This window comes from Epinephelus fuscoguttatus, linkage group LG5 (assembly GCF_011397635.1).
Source record: "Epinephelus fuscoguttatus linkage group LG5, E.fuscoguttatus.final_Chr_v1".
In the NCBI taxonomy this organism is placed as follows: domain Eukaryota; kingdom Metazoa; phylum Chordata; class Actinopteri; order Perciformes; family Serranidae; genus Epinephelus; species Epinephelus fuscoguttatus.
In genome coordinates, this window is record NC_064756.1 from 13,683,693 (window position 1) to 13,706,775 (window position 23,083).

At 43.1% G+C, this 23,083-nt stretch overlaps 2 protein-coding genes across 3 annotated transcripts in view; one reads left to right on the forward strand and one right to left on the reverse strand.

Moving 5' to 3' along the window:
- The window catches only part of golim4a (golgi integral membrane protein 4a), a 30,689-nt gene extending 20,435 nt beyond the window's left edge, over positions 1-10,254 (forward strand). For both annotated transcript variants that reach the window (XM_049576199.1, XM_049576200.1), the window contains 9 exons: positions 48-269; positions 373-651; positions 1,210-1,496; positions 2,213-2,289; positions 3,989-4,056; positions 4,504-4,713; positions 4,955-5,023; positions 5,225-5,314; positions 9,024-10,254. In XM_049576199.1, coding sequence (XP_049432156.1) covers positions 48-269; positions 373-651; positions 1,210-1,496; positions 2,213-2,289; positions 3,989-4,056; positions 4,504-4,713; positions 4,955-5,023; positions 5,225-5,314; positions 9,024-9,179 — 1,458 coding nt within the window. In that variant the 3' untranslated portion in view covers positions 9,180-10,254. The remainder of the gene's footprint in view (positions 1-47; positions 270-372; positions 652-1,209; positions 1,497-2,212; positions 2,290-3,988; positions 4,057-4,503; positions 4,714-4,954; positions 5,024-5,224; positions 5,315-9,023) is intronic.
- Positions 10,255-15,080: 4,826 nt separating this feature from the next.
- Positions 15,081-21,865, reverse strand: LOC125888695 (uncharacterized). The gene is made up of 7 exons (XM_049576208.1): positions 21,633-21,865; positions 21,072-21,201; positions 19,233-19,326; positions 18,502-18,632; positions 17,777-17,919; positions 15,530-15,727; positions 15,081-15,429 (listed from the first exon to the last, which is right to left on the reverse strand). Exons 1-7 carry the CDS (start codon positions 21,641-21,643, stop codon positions 15,312-15,314), a joined length of 825 nt encoding a protein of 274 aa, XP_049432165.1. The 5' UTR covers positions 21,644-21,865; the 3' UTR covers positions 15,081-15,311.
- Positions 21,866-23,083: the final 1,218 nt, after the last annotated feature.

The following is a 23,083-nucleotide window of genomic DNA, read 5'->3' on the forward strand; positions in this document are numbered from 1 at the left end:
CAGGCATTTCTCTCTAAGCTCTCCTGTGTGTGTGTTGGTTCCTTCAGGTGCAGGTGGATGAATACAAGCAGCTGAGGGAGTCTCTGAACAGGGCACCAAACATAAGACAGCCTGAACAAAACCATGCCCCCCAGCATCCGCAAGCAGCTGCCATAGCGCCCGAGTCCCATGTTCACGCAGCCCAACAGACCGCAATCCTGGAACAGCCACACAAAGACAAGCCTGCCCATGAGGACCATCACCAGGATCACCAGGACACTGAGTCCAGGGTAAAGGGGGATTTTTCGAATCACATTACTATCAAGAGAAAAGGTACACTGTAAATATAAAAACACACACATCCTATTATTTTTCTTGTTGCTTTGTCCTCAGTTGGACCATCAACAGGAGGAGATGCACGCCCAGTTCCAGCTCAAGTCCCATCCCACCGTGTCCCAGCACACCTTGTCAGACAAAGAGGAGGACAGAGAGGGAGAGGCTGAGAGGAGGAGGGAGCTGGCAGAGGAGGAGATGGCTCAAGCGGGACAGCCTCAGAAGCTGGAGGAGGACCCGGACCAAACGCAGGATGAGCAGCAGGAGGAAGAGGAGGAGCAAGAGCAGGAGCAGCCAGATGAGAACGCCTTGGACCAACAGAGACACCAGCAACAACCGGTCAGAACTGGTGTAGACAAATTAGTTTTATCCAAAGGGCTTTGATTTTCTGTATCTCAGTTGAGTGTCATTAGTTTAGAGTGGGCCGATTTCTGGTTTTGTGGGTCTGATCCGATGTGCGAGCTTCAACCTTACACTGGCCCACACCTAGTTTACAGTGACTTGTATATGGTATCGTTAAGTTTTTTCCAAAATAGCTTAACTGAGCAACATAACAAATTATGTAATCATAAATTAGTCACATGTCTTTGCCATGTCAGGGACACAGCTTCTGCTTAAATTAAGTGCGAATCATTTATCTTAACTCCCAGAGGAGCTGGAATAAATTACAACCTTCCCTCGCTGTTTACTTCTTTGATTAATGACAGCCTGCTCATTATGTGCTGTGCTCATTGTTTTATTTCATTTTCATCTATTAAACTCTCCCAACAGATGAATTAAACCATACATCCACATTTATGTCTCAAATTAGCACCAGGTCTGTGTGTTTAATTTGCTCTAATACTTTCCCGCTGCTCTACATATTTGTCCTCTTCCATCTGTTTGTCTTCTCCAAAGGGTCCCCATCCGGAGCTGCATCAGGACACCCAGCTGCAGCACGAGGCGCACGCCCAGGTGGAGCGTGTGAAGTCGGCCTACGAGCAGCAGCAGGAGCAGCAGCGCCTGGAGGCTCAGAGGGCTGAGGAGCGCAGGCAGATCCAGATGCGACAGGAGGCCCTGCAGGCCCAGAGAGACAAGGTGCTGAAGGAGAGGGAGCAGAGGCTGAAGCTGGAGCAGGAGCGAGAGCAGGAGCACCACAGGGAGGCCGACAGACGGGAGCAGCTGCTCAGAGAGGAGCACCAAAGGTCAGATTTTGAATCAGAGCTGGAATTAATTTAATTCGGGTGCAGGAGGGTTTTGCCCAAATCACAAAAATAACATTAAATACTTTAACTCAGAGGGTATCAAGCAAAGCAGATAATTTTAGTTTTATACAGGTTTTAGGATACCTTTGTGGGAGGAAACCAGCGTACCCGGAGAAAACCCACGCTGACATGGAAGGAAACATGCAGACTCCACACTTCTTTATCTTTATCTACATCTACATCAGCCCAAAAGCCACATGGAAAGTCTGCAGCTCAGTCAACGATGGCTGTCGCCCATTTTCTTAATTATATTTTTCAAAAGGAACACTTAATGAGACCAGCATCAATTTTACTGCCATGTTTGCCACTCAGCAAACTAATTATTCTCTGAGCCTGGCAGTAACACAAACATCCATAATCCATAAAGAAACATTTGACGCTTTGATTAAGTTTGTGCAACGACAAAGGGAAAAATTCTATTTGTCTTAATATGCAGGTGTGTAAATGAAAGTGCAGACTAGGACAGTTCAAACAATATACAGTATTGATTGCTCAAAACAGGGCTGCTTACCAAAAACTGCTTTATGGCAAGCAGGACATTTTTAAACACACTCTAGTACACGTGCATATTTCTTGATATTAATAGCTCTGCAGTGAAGTGGCTCGTAACGCCTGTGCTCTTCTGACCGCGCTGTCATTGTCATTGCTGTCATTAGGAAGAGGGCCGAGTACGAGAACATGGACAATGATATCGTTCAAGGGGAAGAGGACCGCCACACTGACGACGAAGAAGGTGAGACAGGAAGATCGCTAGTAGGAAGTCCTTGGATCCAGTTCAACAGTCAGATACTTAAGAATGCTTATCATGACATCATATGAGGAATATAGTATCACTGAATGTTTGTCACTGTCTGATGGTGTTAGATGAGTTCACAGTAGCGGTTGGTTCATATCGGGCTGCTCGGTTATGGCAGAAATCAGAATCATGATTGGTCAGTGTTGAAATCACAGTTATTTTACATGATTACGCATTGACTGTGGAAACATCATGCATTTATTTAACTTTTAAAAAATGTTAAAAGTGGATTTTCTTGAACTATGAATATATTCAACTGCAGGTGGCTCATTGGCTGCAATTCTTACTGTGACATTAAGACACTTAAATACAGAAATATTGTCATTAACAACAAAAATTGTAACAAAAATAAACAACACTAATGTCAGTAATATAATTCTCCATCATAATAATCTCCTGTTGATAATTCCTGAACTGCAGCTTGCGCTTGTTTCTACACAGCATGCACGGCAGGCTAAAATGCACACTGAAGCGCTGCTCAGGCACTTTGACCCCATGCTAATTGGTATTCTATCTGAGTGTGGTCAGATATCTGTAGCAATAAACAGTCAATAGCATCATTTATTACTTAAGCATGGTCGAACATGCCGTGGGAGGCCGCCTGAACGCTGTGGGGGGAAGGGATGCCTTCCAGTCTTTTAGCCTTGGAAGCAAACATTACTCTTTCATGTGGGCGGGGTTGTTGTCAATCACTGTATTTCCTCCTTTATCAGTCTGCTTCCTTGTTTTATCGTCCACAGACCGAGGCTGCACGCCGACATTTTCAGAGCAAAATAAAACAGGCTGCAGTGAGAGTTTCTCTCCATGGGATATTTAAACATAGCGGGTTTGTGCATCTAGCTCTTCTCAGGCAAGCTCAGGGGTTTAGTGTTGCTGTAGCCCACAGGTACAATGCTTCCCGACGCTTTGGGGTCGCCCAGTGAATTAAGTTCTTTTTTCTCCGACTCCAGCTGCTGCAAGAGGCAGCAAAACATCCTTTCATTTTATAGTTACAGTAAGAAAACTCTCCACAGTATGAACAGTGGTTACATGAGCCTCATAACCAGCCACAACTCAGCCCTGAGCAGAGTGACCGTCCTCTATTGACCAATCAACAGACTGCAGTGTTCACAGCTCCACCTTTTAGTACCAGATCTGTGTGCTATGTATCCCAACAGAGGGGGGACCAAAAATGGGGACGGTATGGAACGGTTCCATTGGTGCCATCCACAACTTTTCACAGTGGAAACAGAAAAAAAGTGTCCTGAACTGAACTGAACTGCTCAGTGGAAACAGGGCTCTCATTACCCTAATCAACACATTTGGGTGATGCCCCTGTGAATAATGTTCGCAGCCATCCTGAGAGCTCCGCCTTGTGATGTAATGAGAGCTCAACAGCGGGTTATTTTTAGAAATGTCACCAGAGGGTCTGAAAAGTTGCTAAATCTAGCAAGAAGGTTGCCAATTTGGCCACACTGCTGTAAAGGAGAGGGCTGCACTGGATTTATAACAGAAGACAAAAAAGAGAGCGCTGCTGTGAAACGAAAAACAGAACAATTATCATTTAATCTTTATCTTGTTTTCATAATTGAAAATCAAATTCTGTCTATCGCCCAAACCTGGTTCATATTCAGTGGATCTGTTTGTGTGTTAACAGACGGTGACATGTTACACGAGGAGGAGGAGAACCAAGAAGTGGATCACAGAGTGCCGTCACATCAGCAGGTGACTGTCTATCCATCTGGCTTGCTCCCTTCTGTCAACACATCATCTGTCTATCCCCTCAGCTCACTCAGTCACTTAACATTCACACCGGCGTATCATGTGTCATACGTCCATTCAGCCATCCATCCGCAAATCGATACTTTCATCCTTCCTACCCACTGTCCTCCGCTGCCATGTTCATCTCCCCTCCATCCATCTTCCACTTGTCAGTCAACCCAGTGATGTGTTAAAGCTCCTGAATTCCAACAAGGCAATTAATACAACATCAGAGTTTTATCTGCCAAACATATTCACTTATAAATCCTCCACACTGCAGTTTTATTGTGTGTATTTTATCATATCCTTTGCTCTTGTTCTAATATTAATGCACCATGTATCTTATGCAAATATGAGCCCACTATCGCCATTATTATTCCATCTCCTCCTCACTCTCTCTAAATGTTGCAGGGTGCTGCAGTCGGTGATCTGGACCCGGAGGATGACCCCAACAACCAGGGAGAGGACGAGTTTGAGGAGGCCGAGGACGAGCGGCCGCAGCACAGGGTCGCAGAAGAGGAGGAGGGGGTGGGGGAGGAGGAAGAGGGGCCAGCAGCGCCGGCCCAGCACAAAGACACTCACCCGGGCCCTGAACGACCTGCTGTGGAGGAGGGGTTGGTGGTGAGTAGGAGGCCGGAGGAGAAACAGGGCATAGGTCACATATACAGACACTATATTCAGCGTCAACAGGTTACAGCAGGAGGAAGGAGATCAGAAGTTGGGATGGGAGAGTGATGCATTTACAGCCTCACACACAAACACTGCTCAGGGTGGCATGATGAAACTGTGAGAGTGTGAGAACTGGAGACTTCTGGGTGAAAGAAATGATTTTTACGGTGTTTTTTAACTTGTGTGTGTTCAGATGGCTGGAAACCCAGATCAACAGGAAGACACGCTGGATGATCAGTACCAGGAGGAGGCAGAGGACGAGGTGTGTAACTCTTATGCTCAGACGAATTCTGTACATATTGAGTAAAGTACAGTAACACAAAAGATATGATGGAGCAAAACGTGCATGTAGGAACGACCGATTCACTCTTGAAACGCATGTCATATGGAACAGTTTAGTAGAATTTAGGTGTAAATATTGATCAGTCAGTGATTTGTTTTTTGTCTCGGTAATGTCTCAAAGGCTCAGGAGGACATAGCTGGTGGGCAGAAGAGAGAGGAGGAGGTGGAGGAGGAAGGAGAGGATCCATATAATGAGGAGACCATAGATCAGGTGGGTTTTTCTGAGGGGAACCAAAGTCAGACAATTTCTTGGATTCTCCTCAAGGCATCAGAAATTGTAATATACCGTTAAGTAGCGCATTGTTCCCTCAACCCAAACTGGTAATAGTTTTTTTCAAAGCTTGCTGAACATTAACCTGTAAGGTGCTGCATGTGTATCATGGGAAATGTATGGTGCACAACTGCTACGAGCAATGACAGCAGACAGTAAGCCTATCAAGCCCAGAACGAGCCTTAGCAACGACTAGCTGTTGCTCACTTTAGCCTGTTAGCAGACTCACAGCGCAGGTTAGGACATCTTCATTAAAACAGTACTGAAACTGTCAGTATATACTCTGATAAAGAACCTCTTTATTCTGAACCTGCCTTTTACATAGGCATCTCTCCTTCTGTCTTTTAATATTAAACCTGACTTCATCTGTCATTTCTGTGCTATTCAGGAGATGGACTGTCCTATTGACGATATTTAAGCTGTTATTTGGGGTTCATGGGAATGGGGTGGATTGTGATTAGGTGTCTTGCATTGTTCCTCGTCATATATAAGCTTTGTTAAGTTTGATACCTGTTGTGAATAAACACTCATTGGCATCACATCCAAGTGAGAGATGTAACACCTCCATGCGACAGCAAACAGGCTATGTGTCGCTTGTTTGAAAAACTGCTCTGGCTCTTTTTTTGGCAAAGCTTTGAGCACCTCAAGCCTATTTTTTGAGCAACAGCAAGCTTTTCCTTAGGCTCACTGAGGGCTCAGTAGGCTCCTTGATTGTTGCTGTCACTCGCTGTTTGTTAGGAATAGGTGTTTAAAGGCTGCATCTTAACGTACTTTCACAGTTTGAAAATTCAGCCATGATGGTTGCCGCTTAGGCAGCTACCAATAATAATTATTATCCATTAGGGTTGGGTCGGTTCTCGGTAATACCAATTCGGTTCGGTACTCCGTCTTGGACCGGGTTTTTTTTTTTTTGTTTTTTTTTTTTTTTTTTTTAGACCAATTGGACCGCATACTCAGGCGGAACGTATGCGGAGCGGATGCCACGGAGGTCCGTCTAATAAAAGTGGACATCCGCAAGCCCTGTGCACGCAAAGCATGACCGCACGGACTCCACTCCGCGCGCCAGTGTCACACAAAAGACTGTTCGGCATGTATTTTTCACATCGCAGGGATTTTCAGGGACATTTTTACACGCTTATAATACGCCCGAGTCTGTGGGCGCCTCTACTGTAGCCTGGAGTTTGTTTAATAGTGACGTGGAGTCGATAATGGCGGACAATTCAGTCTCGACGAAATCAAAGAATGCGCCACTATGGCAACACTTTGGCTTTGAGCCAGACAAAGGAGGCAACCCTTGTTTGCACTGATTGAGTAAGCTGCAAAATTTATTTGTAAGGAATAAAAGAAACAACTTGTTACTGTCACTCTGTTGTCCTAAGGTCATTTTTTATTTTAAATGAGTCAATTGCACCCCCAAGTGGCGAAAATCCAGTATTAGCAACTTGATGCGTTTTGGTTTTTTTTACAAAAACCGGACCATTTTTTTTTTTCTCATACCAACCCAGCCCTATTATCCATTTCGTCATTACTGGGTAGTCCATTTTTATTCTTTGGGATGTTTTATTAGTTCCTTACCTGTGCAATATCACACCCAGAAACAGCTGAAAGCACCTGTTGTACACAATAAAATATTTTGGTATCACATCTGCAAATATGTACAACAGTGACATATTAGTTGTGTTGCTACGCAGGGTTGGAGATGTGTGTGCCTGCCTGTGTTTTGTCCCTGTAACTTGAACCTCGTCCGTGTGTGTCCTGTTAAATGAGGGGGATCAGGTGTTGAGTCTGATGGAGTGTCGGGTCACCACCTGGACTGGTTTATTCAGTTTGTCCTGGGAGGAAATCTGTTTGAATGATGAGGCTCACACACATTTTTAACCTAAAAATGAAAAGCTAATGCAGTGTATTTACATCTTTACCATAGTGTTATAAAATGGGTGATGTATGCTGGGTTGGTCTTGATATTTGTAAGAGGTCATTTTAAGAAGTTATCTCCAGAGTTGGGTAATGTACAAACTTTCTGATAACCTGCAGCCCACCTTGCTGAGGTGTCCTCAAGCAAGACATTTGCCTCCCTACTACGCCCTGTTGTGTAACTGACTCCTGACCTCCTTAGACAGTGACATTAATTAATTTATAATCAGTAGTTTTTTGCCAGGAACACTGTGCTGTGTACCTGTAAGGTCCTTAGTCTCCTCACTCCTTTAACTGACTTGTGTTTCATACTCTGCCGGTCACCCAATGAGTGAACGTGCTTATGTTTCTCTGTAATTTGAGCTCAGTGGAGCTTTGACTTCATTCAGCTTCATTCATCTGCAGCTGCACAGTTGGTCTGGCATGAGGTGTTGCAGTTGAACCTTTGCACAAGTGTATCTGCCTCCATTTATTTTCAATAGAGTCAAATTTCTCTGTTACAATCCTTTAGACAGATAAGCAGGAGAAACGTGCTACTGTGTTAACACCTTTCCCTCCATCACAAAGGCACAAAGCATGAGCACCGTTTCCACCAAACACTTTCGGTAACCCTTCAGACATGGCACCTAGACCCTAGATCCGTTTAGCGTTTCCACCACTAACAATACTAAGTGTGGGCGTGGTTGTTGTCACCTTACACGATTTTCACCCTGATTTTACGTTGCGGAGACTGTCGTAATCTTTTCAGTGTTCATACCTGGCAACGTGTGTTCCTGTTGCCAACTGCGTTACGACCTGTGTGTGCACACCACAAGATTTCTCCACCGAGCCCTCACCGACAGAGCCCCAGATAACGCGGTGATGTCACCAAACTTGGAGACGACACATCGTAAAGGCATGGATATTCTTCCCAGTGTTGAATCAGATCTGCCTCCAGGGCCTGGGTCCAAACACAACGCGCTCCCTGTGATCCTGTGGATGCCGCCATTGTTGTTGCTTGCCGGCAGGCTTGTCAGTATTGCCAGATCTTGGCAGAGAAACAAGCCCAAAAGAAGCGACTACCATGCGTTTAAGTAACTTATTAGACTGATAAATACATAGAGGAAGGTGACGTTTAGAGAGCAAGCCTAAATAAGCAACTCCACCTTAGAAACAAGCCCAAAGTCGCGGCTAATAAGCAGCTTGTCCTCCTCACGTTGCTTCTGTCCTCCTGCGTGCTGACGTGGGACGTATCCCGCCTCTCGTTGGCTGATGCTCTTTGTCAGTCGTGTCACACTTCTCCAGTTCTCTGGCGTGCCAGATATCCAGTCCCAGTCACAGACGAGGAGGCGACTTGCTCGTAGGCTTGTTCACACATGAGGACTCGTCGTGGCAGACTATCTGCCGACTCACCTCCAACCCAAGGTGGCTCTCAAGATCCTCTGCGACGTCAAAATCACTGTGAAAATCGTGTAATGTGAATTAGGCTTTACTGTCACTGTCAGCAACTTGTTTATTGGCCACAGAGCAAAAATGCCTCCATATTTGGTTGTCTCCACTCCTAAATTGTGAAATGGCATGAAATCTGAATTGAGTTTATAATGGAAATAGGCATGTTAAAACAGTGTGAAGCCAAATAATGTAATTTCCATATAAGTTAAATTTTGTCTTGATGTCTGAAATCATCCTCTTTGGTGGAAAAAAATCCCAAATTGGATGTTAAATAGTCTCATTGTGTGCTTGTGATTTGCTCCAGGACGACGTAAAAAACCAGGAGGGACCAAGAAAGGAGGGGGATCACAGAAAAGAGGCCGAGAACAACGAGGAAGAGAACTACGAGGAGGAAGAGGAGGAAGTAGAGGAGGACACAGCTGGTCACGACAAGGGAACCAATCGGAGGGCAGAGATGTGAGACGGACGCAGACTTTGACCAGTTGCAGTGCCTTTTTTTGGCCGCCTGTAGAGCCTTTTCGGATCTTTCTTCCCTTTGTTTCCCAAAGGAATAAAACCAGCCATCCATTCAGAGTTCCAATTAGGAAAATTGGGATACTACGCCTGGAAGATGGGATGCTATTCCAAACACTGTGGGGATGGAACTGAGCAGCTTACACTGTGGAAACGGACAGAATTTGTCAGGCGTAAATGGGATGTATACTGTATATTTTTTTCATTCATCTGCTTCTCTGTCTACTCACTCATCTGCCTAATTGCCTGCCTGGTTCTGTTTTTGAACAGCAGACAGGCAGAGAATGTATTTCTATCATGTGCTGTCTTTGAGTATTTGTAAAGAAAAGCAAAGATAAATTATGTTATTCAGATGTCCTCATGTTCAGGCTTTTGTATGTCTGTTTTATGCAAACAGTTTTTATTCTTTGTAGAGCTCAAGTTTTAATTTACACCTTGCATTCCAATAGATCAAGTCATTTTCTGTTATTTATTGCTGAACGTAACAACTCTGACAATCGTTAAGGAAAAAAAAAAGGTGCAACATTTCTTTTTCTGAACCAGTCGTAATGGCTTTCACCAACTATTTGAAGCTGATCCGCAGGAGAATTTCCACTGGATATTTCTGCAAAATGCCAGTCAAAGAGACATTTCTGGTGAAGCCGCTCTGGGCTGAAAGTGTCACACTGACATGTGCCTTTCCATTCTTGGAAACCTCCTCTAGGTCTTAGTCATTTTTACATGTGGAAGATCATTTCAATAGGACGGGAGGAGACACAATGCCAGTTAGTGTTCAGCCTCTTGTGTCTTGCTTCAGCGTAGCCTTAAAGGGAGGGCTGTTTCACGTCGACTGCTGGTGTGAATTCATTTCACAAACCTTAATTCAAGTTACTGCAAAATCTTTAGTCTACTGTACATTTCATAATCAACAATTTGTACATGTTTTCCACCAGTTACATTTGATACAATAAGCAGGAGGTCATGATTGTATTGCACCATGTTTGCCACCTGAATCGTGTGTGTGGAATAAAGAGGTCAGAGGATTTCAGGTAACTGTGATTGTGTCGTCTGATTCTGTATGTTTTTGAAGATACATTTGAAAGTTGACACCAGTCAGACTCCAGTGGAGGCTTCATGTGTGGCGGAGCTACTAGCCTAGATAGAAGCTCAAAGGGCAAAGTATTAGGCAGTGCTAACTCAAGCCCTGAGGTCATTTCAGGATGTTAGCTGCCTTAGTTGGATGTTGGAGTAGCAAGTAGAGCTTTCCCTAGGGTTAGGAGTTGGGCTGTGACCTGTTTTTACCTGTATCCTGCCTGTGGGGGGGGAAATGAACAAGTTAACAAGTCTTTGCTGAGAGGACAGGGCTCTTTACGTTAGAGAAATAACACCAAGTTGGACTAGTGCTGCCATAAAGCACTTTTTATTTCTTGTTTATAAATTCTTTATTAAGGGGACAGTTCACCCCCAAATCAAAAATACATATCCTTCCTCTTACCTGTAGTGCTATTTATCAATCTAGATCGTTTCGGAGTGAGTTGCAGAGTGTTGGAGATATTGTCCATAGAGATGGCTGCCTTCTCCCCAGTATAACCAGCCTGGATGGCACTCAGCTTGTGGTGCTCAAAGTGTCAAAAAATACATTTAAAAAACTCAACAGCAATGTCTCAACAAAAATCATGACCCTGTTACTCAAGATAATCCACAGACTTTGTTGTGAGCAATTTTATGTTTGAACTATTTTCTTTCTACTGAACAACACCCCTCAATCGTATCACAGTGCAGAAGGACGAGTGCATCTACTCATGGACAAGGGGCTCATACCTGGACAGCATGAGATGTACACCTAATGGTACTGTATATGGTATACTGTATATGTAACATTAATGGCGTCCTCCTTGGCTGAGCTGTAATGTTAGCTAGCTCAGTGGGGCTAGGTGAGCTAGTAGTAGATGCACGCTTCCTTCTGCGCAGTGATACAGTTGGCAGGAGAAGCTCTGTTGTTCTTACATGAAACTCCGCCCAACAAATTCTGTGGATTATCTTGACAGATATATAGATGTGGTCATAGACATCTCCACAGCTACAACATTTATCAACTCACACTAAAACAATCTAGATTAATAAATAGCACTACAGGTAAATGTGTATTCTTCATTTAGGTGTGTACTGTCTCTTTAAGGTAACTATTAAATGTCAGCCATGAGAGATGTAGTCCAAACTCTCTACAAGCTAAGAAAAGCTGCTTCTTTACTTCCTCAGCTGTTAGGAAAGAGATTGAGATACTGCATTTCTGGCAATGGACCAGTCCTCACTCCAGCAAAATTTAAGAATAAGTTGTTGAAGGTTGAAGGTTTATAAAGTATATGGCTAATTTATTTATTTTTTTCTGACATTTTAAAGGAAAAACAATGAATTGGATAATTAAGAAAATAATTTGACAGATTAATTGCAAATAAAAATGGGGACGTTGGGACGATAAAAAAAAAAATCAGTAGATTAAAAAAACAAGGTATAAAACTGAAAATATGAATTAATTTATTTAAATAAATAAATATCTGAAACTTAAAGAAACAAGGTCTAAAACTGAAAATATGAATTAATTTAAATAAATAAATAAATAAATATCTGAAACTTAAAAAAAACAAGGTCTGAAACTGAAAATATGAATTAATTAATTTAAATAAATAAATAAATATCTGAAACTTAAAAAAACAAGGTCTGAAACTGAAAATATGAATTCATTTAAATACATAAATAAATATCTGAAACTTAAAAAAACAAGGTCTAAAACTGAAAATATGAATTAATTAATTTATTTAAATAAATAAATAAATAAATAAATAAATATCTGAAACTTAAAAAAACAAGGTCTAAAACTGAAAATATGAATTAATTTATTTAAATAAATAAATAAATAAATAAATATCTGAAACTTAAAAAAACAAGGTCTAAAATTAAAAATATAACTTAATTTGTTTAAATGAATACAAAATTAAATATATAAATAATAATTCAAAGAGAAACACTCCCTCATTCATCACTTTTTGTTTGTAACATTGCTATTTTTTTCTTTGAGTGTTAAAAACTACACTAAAGCTTTCACTGCCATATTTTACTTTTTAATTCACTATTTTCTTTTTAGAATCGACAAAACTTTTGGCGCATATTTGTCACCATACCTCGTTGAGTAGGCCTATTACTGGCGACGGCATGTCAAAGTGCTGAATTTTTACGAGGACTCAGTGTTACCATAAATATTTACTCCTGGATGAGGAGCCCAGTCAGCTGGAGGGACCTCAGAGATGTACTGCTCCTCTTTGACTAAACTGCTGATGAGAACAGTGAATCTGCAGCGTGCCAGAGAGCAGCCTGTGCTCCATGAAAGATGCAGAGGAAGTTGTCAGGATGCTCCGCTGCTGTTGTTGTCCTGTTGCCTGACATGACTAATAAAACAGATAGATTGGTGTATCCCTAACATGACTTGAGCTGCGTGCAATTCCTCTGTCAAGTGTGTTTTCAAACAGAGATGATGATTATAAATATGTATCAAGCAGAAGGCAAAAAAATTGTTCACGTCTACACTGCAAACCACAAATGTTCCCAAGTATAAATCCTCTCACCTCCTGTTCTCTCCCCTCTCCGGCTGAGGATGACGAGGTGAGAAGATTGCGCATGAACTCGCTCACATGGGAAATGAACCGACAAATCAGGATGAAATGAAAATCAAACGAGAGGGGGTTGACTGAGAGAGGCAATTACCTCTAATGAACAACATTTGTCCTCGGCACACAGTCTCAATCAAATCATCCCTCCTCCTCTCAGGCTCTATTTCTGCTCTGCCTTTCACTTCCTGTCATCGTCCCTGTGCTTTCTCTCCATTTCCTCCCTCTCTACCTCTCACCGTCGTTCTCCCCCTCTCTTCTCTATTCCACCCTTCCCTCGCCTCTTTTCTTCCTGTCATCATCCCTCTGCTGTTGTGAGACTGTTGATCTCCCCAGAGGGGCTTGCGGGATGCTGGAGGAGTTTGAGAGTAACAGGTGTCTCATTACTGTGCTAATAGCAGGCCACATGGAGACACACACACACACACACACACACACACACACACACACACACACACACACACACACACACACACACACACACACACACATTTTTACAGTGACAAGCAATGGCAGAGATGATAACTCCTCCACATTGCTCACATTCTTGTGCTCCCTCTCTCTGTCATCATTTCATGGGTGAATTACCAGGCATGAATAATTTGAACGTGTCGAAGCCTAGAGCCGAGTCTATCTTGAGACGCATGCCCACACGACTCCTGCCACCAATTCTCAAATCTTCCATTTAACACCAGTGCGAGATTTACTTGAAAGCTGAGGCTCCGAGCTATGAAAAGATTTTTTTTTTCCACCCACGATTTTTGGGAAAATCAACTCAAACTCCTCTCCTATTACCGCCTCACTGACAGAGATCAGAGCATCGAAATGTGCTGCAAAGATAATTGACGACATCTTGAAACATCACTGGAAGACACCAGCTTCTCTTTGTGACCCTGGATCCTGTCTGCGGTACACGAGGATCCAGTGAGCTCATTATACTGTCTCTCTGCAGCGGTAATGATCCCTCATTCATCAGCCGCAGACTAACTTCTGTCTCTATCTCCCCACACACACACACACACACACACACACACGTAACACGCAATTGCACAAACAATCTTCCACACTTAAATGAATCCCAATGAGGCATGTAACTGGCAGTTTGTGCCTGGCTGTATGCTTGTTAGAGAGATATCGGCTGCTTAAATTGTGTTTCTTCGCATTACTGTGAGGGAAGAGAAAGTGAGCGCTCTGTGTGTGTGTGTGTGTGTGTGTGTGTGTGTGTTTGCGAATGTGCCTTGTTCATACTTGAGACGTGTACGTGCATGGATGCTTGCTTGAGGACATGTGTGGCAGTATTCATGCTTGTGTTCTGCGGCATCAGATAACAAAGTGTGTTTATGTTTCAGGTTGTGGGCTGAAAATGAAACCGTTATTAAAGAATACACTGCTGCAATGTATGAATAAATTAACTCCAGCAGACAGGAGGGGGCAATGTGTGTAACCCCCACAACTCTGCTCTTTGTATAACAGCATGTATGACACAATATGGACACCATTTGGTTTATTTTTTTATCCAAAGCACTTTACAAAATGACACGTACTTTTAGGTGGTATTAAGTTGTGCAGATGTGAGTGCTTTCCAAGCTACCAGGGATTACTCTTTATGTCCATGCATTGTGTGTGAGTATGTGTGACCTGCTGCATGAGGCTCACGGGTCATTACCCAGTCAGTCAGAGGACACAAGAGGCCATTATCCCGGGCAGTCTGGACACTAAATGTTTGATAAGCCTCGAAAGCGGATGTCCTGTTTCTCTTCTCATATATTACAGATGTACACGAAAGATGCAGCGACAGATTAAACTCTCAGGAATCCATGAAAAAAAATTGGAGGCTGTGTGGATTGTTATTCTGCTCAGCAAGACAAAGTTCTCCTATGTATGTCTGGTGCAGCTGGTAGCAGATAGAGAGTGTGAATGTGTTGGCTCAGCGGAGTCCTGAGAGATGTCGAGCTGCTGGAGATGAGTCATGTAGCAATCTGATTATCCGTCTCTCTCTCTCTCCCCCCTCCCATCAAAGCAAGAGTTCGTCATAACAATTCGATCTCTGGGCTGCTCGGCATTCAAGAACTGAACACAAAAGGATCCAAAACACAGCCAAAGAACTGCAATATATTTCTATTTATTATCAAAATATGGAGATAGGATGCATATAAAAAAATCTTACTTACAAAGATATCAATAATCGTAACAACATGCAACTGATACTACATATAAAAAGCATTTTGCATGGCCTTGGAGCAAATTACCACTGTATTTCGTGTGACTGCATTGTCAGTGTTTTCGGCAACTGTTGTGACACAGTGTGAGTGAATAAATTCAACAGCTCTATTAAACCTTTAGTGCAACTTCAGAGTCCTTTGCTGAAGCCTTGTCATCGCTTCAAGTGTTTTAGGATGGATAACTGACTCCATACACATCCACCCGTGGAGAGAGGGTCATAAAATGTTGCACATTCTGGTGGTTTCTGGGAACTGTAGTCTGGTGGGCAGAGAGTCTTCTGGCAGCTTGGGGATTCCATCCAGGATCTCGAGCTTTGGCAAACAGAGGAAAACACTGCACAAAGACAAAAGCAGAATGACAAAGATGACACTTTCTACCATGGCTGTCCCTTGCTTTGATGCACTCTCTCTCTTAACCATCTTCATCTCCTCACCGTGCACGGTAGTCCTGAGTGAAGGTCACTGGATTGCGGGTCAGGTTGAGGGAGCGGAGCGGGCTGTTCCCCAGAGCTCCCAGTCCCCCCAGGGAGCCAATGGCATTCTCAGACAGACAAAGGTGCTCCACTGCTGGGAGCTTTGGCAGCTGACGCAGACACACCAGGTGGTTACGGTGAAGGTTTAGCATTCTGCACCTGCTCAAAGGAAGCATAAAGAGGGCTTTTTGTGGTAACTGATTAAAAAAAAACATTATATTGGATTTGGAGGCATTTAAGGAACTATGTACCACATTCACAGCATTAATATAGCAGCAAACAGCTATTTGCTATGTAAAGATGTAGTGGAGTAATGGCGTCCCGAGCTGGAAAGGCTTTCTCTGTATGGAGAAGGAGTATGCAGGAGTATACAGTGGGGACACAATAACAGAGGATATGAACATTATTTCTTAACTAAATCTTACCTGTAGTGTATCACCCTTAACGGTCTGAATTTTCCCACGTTTACATGAGTCAGTAAAGAGTGCTCAAAAGTTACTTAAACGTAAGAAAAAAACAAACAAACTCATAATTATTTCATGCAGAAACTGAAGGAAATAAAACAAGAAAATAAAGACAACATAAACCAAATACCAGGTAAGCACTCTTGTCGAAGGAACTGCTTTCACACCCCACTACAGTCGTGTTACCAGCTGACCTCTCTTCCCGTTTAAGTGCAGTGGCCTTGTGGGTAACCTGTGAGGGCGTGACATGTGCTTCACTGTGTATGTGGAGGGAAGCAGCCCTGCGTTCCAAATTGCATACTTCTACTATATACTTTTAGTATGTACTGCAGCTGCCCTTAAAAAGTATGTAGTGTAGTATGTAGTATGCATGCAGTATGCATACTATTGGGACACACTACATCCGCCATCACATCGCTCCCTGAACTCCGACCCTCTTGCTCACTTCCGCCGCCGTCCGTAGCGCCACATTTGAGTATTTTGTGTTGTTGTACTTCGTAGATGCAGAAAATCTCCTCTCGCATACCGTCGGAGGTGCTGGAGAGCTCTGTTGCTGTTATTTCGTAATGTATGTTGTTGTTTCTAATAAACTGACATGTTCACGTAAACAGTCCCAAGCCTATTATTAGTGACCTGTCTATTGAACTAGTCACCAGTAGGCATATTAACCCCCTTCACACACAGCTCTCTGTTGCTGGCAGATGTTTGTTGTTAAATATATTTACAGCTATGCAGCTGCTGGCACTATATTCTGCCTGCACGTGAAGCAGCCTTACATTCACATTACTTTTATTTGTAGTGTAACATACTTGCACATTCTTACTACATTACTTAATATGTGTTTGACTTTTACTATTTATATATTTACTAGTCTATTCTGCTCATACCTGGCCCATAGTGTATTCATATTTGGTCATATTCATTCATTATTTATACCACACGTACACCACTGCCTATACTGGTAGAATCTTCTATATTGTAGTCATAGTTGAACCCTAACTTTGATTATACTATAGTCACAATAAAGTTGAATGTTGTATCTGTGTTCTTGCAAAACTGTATGATATGTGACAGTATATAATCAGATCATTGCAGTCCTAATATCTTGTGTCTTAGTATCTTAAATTAAATAAACCATGTATGAAAGGAAGTGTGGGCGTTGGTTGTACACGCAGCTCAGTAAGTGTGATGTTTCCGCTGCGCAAAGGATTGTGGGTCAGAATGGCCAAAGAAGCATGCTGACATGCATACTGCGAAATATGGCCGGATGTAGTAGAACATCCTGGTACTTTTGGCATACTGCATCTGACATACTATATATTGGGACACACTAATTCTTTTTCTGGCATACTAAATAGTATGGTAGTATGGGTATTGGAACACAGGGCTGCTCTCTCAGGGTGTCATGGTGAAGACAGCAGGCAGCAAAGGGTGATGATAGTCAGCAGAATAAAGTGTCTAGATAAGCTCAGGGCTACTGTTAAAGCCATGTTAATAAATAAATCCATTGTTAGTGAATGGCACCCAAACGCCTCGCCATCCTTCCTTCTGCAGAGTGGTCCGGACCGCTAGAGGCTAGTTACCAGCTAATAACGAGCCAAGCTCCCAACTATGGTTAAAAGATGGTTAGCTGTCACTGAGAGAGGTAAGAGCAGCGATACTGATGTGTTTGACAAGACAGCTCTAAACTGATTGTTCCCCAGGTGAGGGAGTTGTGGTGCAGTCTGGGTAGTGCGGTTCGTACCTTGGCAGACGTACAGAACTCAGGTTGGAGAGGGAGTTGTCAATCAGTTGTAGTTTCTCCACACGGATCAAGCGGCGGAGGATCCGGAGGAAATTCTCTTGCTGGAAGGGGTCGCCCAAGTCCTGGTAGGACAGATTTAACTCCTGTGGAGAGACAGGTGGTGAAATCATGAGGGTCTTCATCCCTCTGTCTCTGTCACAGCTACAGCTTCCAACATTTATGTTGCTTGCTGTGTTTACTCTGCCATGAATTTACTCACCCTGTCATTCCAGATCCAACCACTCCCTCCTGCCATTCACATCATCTGACCTTCACCTCCCACACACTCATCTGCTCCCCACGTACCTTATCAGCCTAGCACTATACATAACGGCCCATTTGCACTTATTCCAGTCACACTGCCTAGTTTGCATTTGCTCCAACTTTCTTGTCCGGCCCTTTGCTTCTGTCTGTCCGTTTTTGTTCTGATTGTTTGCATGATAGACAAGTTGTTGAGTCTTAGTTTGCCTGTTTACCTGGGTTTTCACCATGCGTGTTTTTGACCTCAAACACAAGAACTTTTTAGGGCGTGCTTCTGGGTTTAAGCTTGTTTCTGAGCATTACAGCCTGCTTCTTTCTCGCTCTTTTGCTCTTTCACTTTCTCCATCCCTCCTTAAGTCTTCTCCTGTACTGTATATATTTAACACAGGGACACACACACACATACACAATGCTTGCTGACTTACCAGACAGTTTTCCCAATTCTCTTGCAGCCTCTCCTCCCATCTTTGCCCTTCCTCCTCTCGCCTCCTCCTCCTCCCTCTCTCCACACAGATGTCATCCCCCTCTCTTTGAAACAGCTCCTCTTCTGATGGCCCTTTCATGATGACAGTGCCATATAAATGTTCACATCATTATCATCCATTAAGCGAAGAAAAAAACAATTCATAATCCTGCTTGCAGTCCTAACTTTATTGGTTCAGAGTCTTTGTCACAGCGTGTAAGTCTTCATCTACTAAATCAAATCAAACTTACATAAAATGTAAGCAACACAACAATGGAAGAGACACCACAGCTTGAATTATTCATTCTTTGCTAAATTAAATCATTGAACAGTAAGTAGGAGTCTGTGTAAAAGCTGATTTGAAGATAAGCTTTAGTAATCAGGGTCACTGCAGCATAATACAATATCCAACTTTGCAGTGACTTGTTGTAAGATTCTTTTTACTCCCACAAAAACTGACTACAATTTCCCAAAGAGATACTCTTGGTGCAGCGGTGCATGACTTAGAAAACTGTTCTCCCTCTTTTATACCACATGAAGTTCTTACATGACATTTCCCTCCTGCTGTTTCATTTAATCCAAAGTTACTGCAGCAAACAGAGCACAAAGACAGACTACTACAGAGGCTGTATATATTTTTCATTATTAAAGTACAAAGGTGACAGTGGTGATTTTTCTCAGAGTGATTCAGACCTTCTCTGACCCTGGGGCAGGTCAGCTGGTCACCTGTGACATCAGACTGCTCCAGGCGATGCCAAGACACAAACCGGAACCGACTTGATGGAAGCTGATAGAGAAGGAAGAGGAGAGCAGGATGAACGATGTGAAAACTTACAGGGCCAATAAGAGACAACTTCTATTGGTCTATAGTTGTGGTGCCCTCCTTGAGTAAATCTGTAAAAGGGTGAGACACAGTTTACAATATTGTGCACATGCAGTGAGTACATACACACAGAGGCCTTTGGATCATTTACTACAACGTCTCACTAGTGATGGAAGAAGAGGAGACACACTAAAGCTTAATCTACCATCATTTCCTATTAGTGCAACATAAACTGTATTCCCTCAGAGTGCAGTTAGTACGTAGCCAAAATCAATGGGTCATTTTTAAGACCATTAAGCAATACTGCAACACCTGTTAACAAGGTGAGAGCGTTAAGTTATCACTCAAACTCCTTCAGACTAGCTGATGCTCGAAAACATCCACTAATGTTTTATCATGTGATGATGGCAGCCTCCTCATTTCTTACCTTTACTTCATCCAATATCTCTCTTTGCTTCCATACACAAATATTCTTCTATACAATTCTTAACTCCTTATGGACAACAGTTACTAACTATGGTACACGCCAAGCACATGCAGCTCCCCTTAAACAAATCTTGCCACCCTTTGGCGGCGCCATTGTCTGTAGCTGACTAGGGTCAGCCTACACTACAGTATTTTAACACTGGTCAAAATGGTGGTACTTGTAGAGTCTAATAATTTCTGAGGGAACCACAGTTGTAGAGACATAATTATTTATCAATTAAACTGCTAATGTAACAAGTGAGTTCACTGTGTTTTTACTCCAGTGGGACTAAACTCCTCTCCCAACATGACCTTTTCAACCCCCTTACACTCGTCTTGTTCACCCTTACTTTGTCTGTGTAACCTAACACCTTCCTCTGTTACTCTAGACAGCAGGAGTGACCCCGCTCCACTTGACCACCGCTCCTCATTGACTGGACCCTCACAAAACAGACCCAGGTCGTCTGCTAACATCATATAAAAAGCGCAGAAGATAAAATGCTTCAAACATGACAGCCTCACCAATCCAAATGTTGCAAAGCTGGATAAAATATGACCAATTCAGAGTCAAATGTAGGCTACAGATGAAATAATGAAGGGCTGTGAATAGTTAGAACAGAAAAACTACTGTACAATTGCTTAAATAATTGGAAATGTATTAAAATAAGACACTATATTTTACATTATACTCATGTGCAAGGCAAAATCAGCATCATTTTCATCCATTTTCTACTTTGCAAAAAAAAAAATAAAATAAAATAAAAATTCCATAGATGTAATTTGCTTCAGGATTTACACCTTGCAGAGCAATGAGTGCATGTGAGTATTTTTACCACAGGTACAGAACTCCATATGGAACAGAGGGAGGATTAGGTGCGAAGCTATTTTTCATCTTTCTTTATTCAAATAGTCAAGAGGGTAAAAAATCTCTCTGCATAGCAATCTAGGCGAGAGGCCAGCGGCCTGAGGGTAATGGAGAGTGCGGAGAACAGACTGGGAATATTAGGTTCAGCTCAGAGAGGGAGAACGTGTAGAGAGGAAGGAAGGAAGGAAGGAAGGAAGGGTTGGGAGATGAAAGGGTGGAGAGAAAAAGGGGGAGGACACAGGAGAGGTGAGAAGATGGAGGAGCCAAAGGTATATACATGAAGGGAGAGTAGGGCAAATGCCTTGAGGAGCAGCAAAGAAGGATTGCTGGCTTATTTTGTGCATGTGTGTGTGTGTGTGTGTGTGTGTGTGTGACTCACTGGTGTAGACACAAGTCCAGAATCAGGACTCTGGTCCACAGAGAGAGGTCTGTGTGTAACCCCGAGGTCAGAGTACTGGGACGAGTGGGATTTGGGAAAGCTGCCACTGAGAGTGTTCACACCTGAAGAGCTGAGACAGAGAGACAGGAAAAGAAAGATGGGGGGGTCAACCAGGACATTATCGCGTCTTTGGGCTGCTGTCTTATCGTAATGTAAGCCCTGGTGTGTGTGCTGAAACCCTGACCACCGGCCGAGTGGTTAGAGTTACGGTGAACTGGGCCTGACAATGCAGATTAGGACCCGTTGCCATGGCAGCAGCGGACACCTGAGCAGGTGCTATTAGCTTATAATAGTCGCTGTATGTGGGGGACAGCTTGCAGGACACTGGTGGTGCCTCTATAATTGATACTGCTGATAAGCCACGCTGCTATATAAATAATTATGACGTTTTAAATATAATTTAAAGCATATTATTTTAACATAAACTGTCTGTTTGGAGGCTGTAGCCTGCATGACCTCCGTCGTCTCACGAGCCAATAATGTAATTAAACATCGTCTTACCTTTCTGACATGTCCCCAGCGTCTCGTGATAAATCCTCCAGGCTTTCTTTAACACATGCTGAACGGCTCGGTGTGGCCCTGTAAAGCTGCAGCTGTTACCCATGGAGCCCGCTGGGTGTGTTGGTATTCACCGAGAGAAAGTTTACCGTCCTGTCTGCTCCGGCTCGGGAGACTGACACCGGTGTGGGCCCGCTGCTGCTGCTGCACGCGACACACCGTTGCTGGGTTGCCTGGCAACAGTGTTCAGGTGTGTCACACAATAGAGGTAGGGACTGTAGGGCACTGTGGCACTACTGCTGCTGCTGCACAACTCAGCCTCTTTAGACCAGGAGAAAATTAAATATCAGCTCTTAAATGAACTGACAGGTCAAATACCTTCAACAAAAGAGAGCAGAGGGAAAATAAGAGATGCTCTTACTTTGTGTTGATATAAAAATTTAAATTTGTCATGAGGTTTCTGTCTTTAATTGTTTAGGCCCATCTGTAGCACACTATAAAATATGATATGCTGTTATTTTTATTGCTTAGTCACCCATGTTTACAGTGTCATGGCCCCATGCCCATACCCAAGTGGCCCCCAAATGGGTCATGCTGGGACTACCTGGGTACAAAGTACGTATAGGTCCAAAATGGGTGTCTTATCTGGGGCCCACCTGGGTAAATCCACCCATGTCTGTCAGGCCTTGAATGTGATGTTCTGTTTCCTGTTTTACTTTGAAAATCTGTTGTTTGTCTCCCCATGTCCTGTCACGTTTCCCGCGGCCCTGATTGGCTAATTGCTTTCACCTGTGTCTCATTATCTCCCCTGTCAGAGTGTATAAGTCCGTGTCTTCCCTTTGTTCTCTGCTAGATTGTCTTGCCCTTCATGTGAGCTTTCCGGTGTTCTTCCTAGTGTGTATTCCTCATGAGATTGCCCTTTTTTGTATTTAGACCAGTGAGTTTTTGCCTGTTGATTTGGATACCTCTGCCTGCGCTGACTGCATTTTGTCTACTGACTGGACTGTATTAAAACCCTGAACTTTGAATTTTGTCTTTTGTTGTGAGTCCACCATTGTGTCTGATAATGTTAGCAATTGGCATGGGGCCAATATGGAGCCTGTGGACAATCCCATATAGGGCCCATTTTTTGAGCTTGGTCTCACTCCAAAGTTGTCAAAATCCAGCGCTGGGGCAGTGACTTGCAGCATGAGAGACCAACAAAAAATGTGTCCTTTAACGTCAGCATGATGCAGTGTGAAAAGGACAAAAGTTAAGGCGGCAAAAGTTTGACGAGGAAACCCAACCACGTGTGTTTGCTGTTGAAGAAAAAATATCAATTCGCAGTGTTGTACTGACCTAGTGCTTTTATTTTGAAATAAGACTGTATGTAAACATCAAATTTCCTGTGAAAACACAAGCGTATTTTGAAAGAAGACAATGCATGTAACAGGCAGAACTTGACAAGGCGTCCC

Bases quoted from the DNA above. Each gene is read 5' to 3' on its own strand.
- LOC125888695 (XM_049576208.1), bottom strand. The intron at 17,920-18,501 runs GTAAGTCAGCAA...GTCTCTCCACAG, and splicing joins AGAATTGGGAAAACTGTCTG to GAGTTAAATCTGTCCTACCA. The intron at 15,728-17,776 runs GTACGAACCGCA...TCCTTTGAGCAG, and splicing joins AGTTCTGTACGTCTGCCAAG to GTGCAGAATGCTAAACCTTC.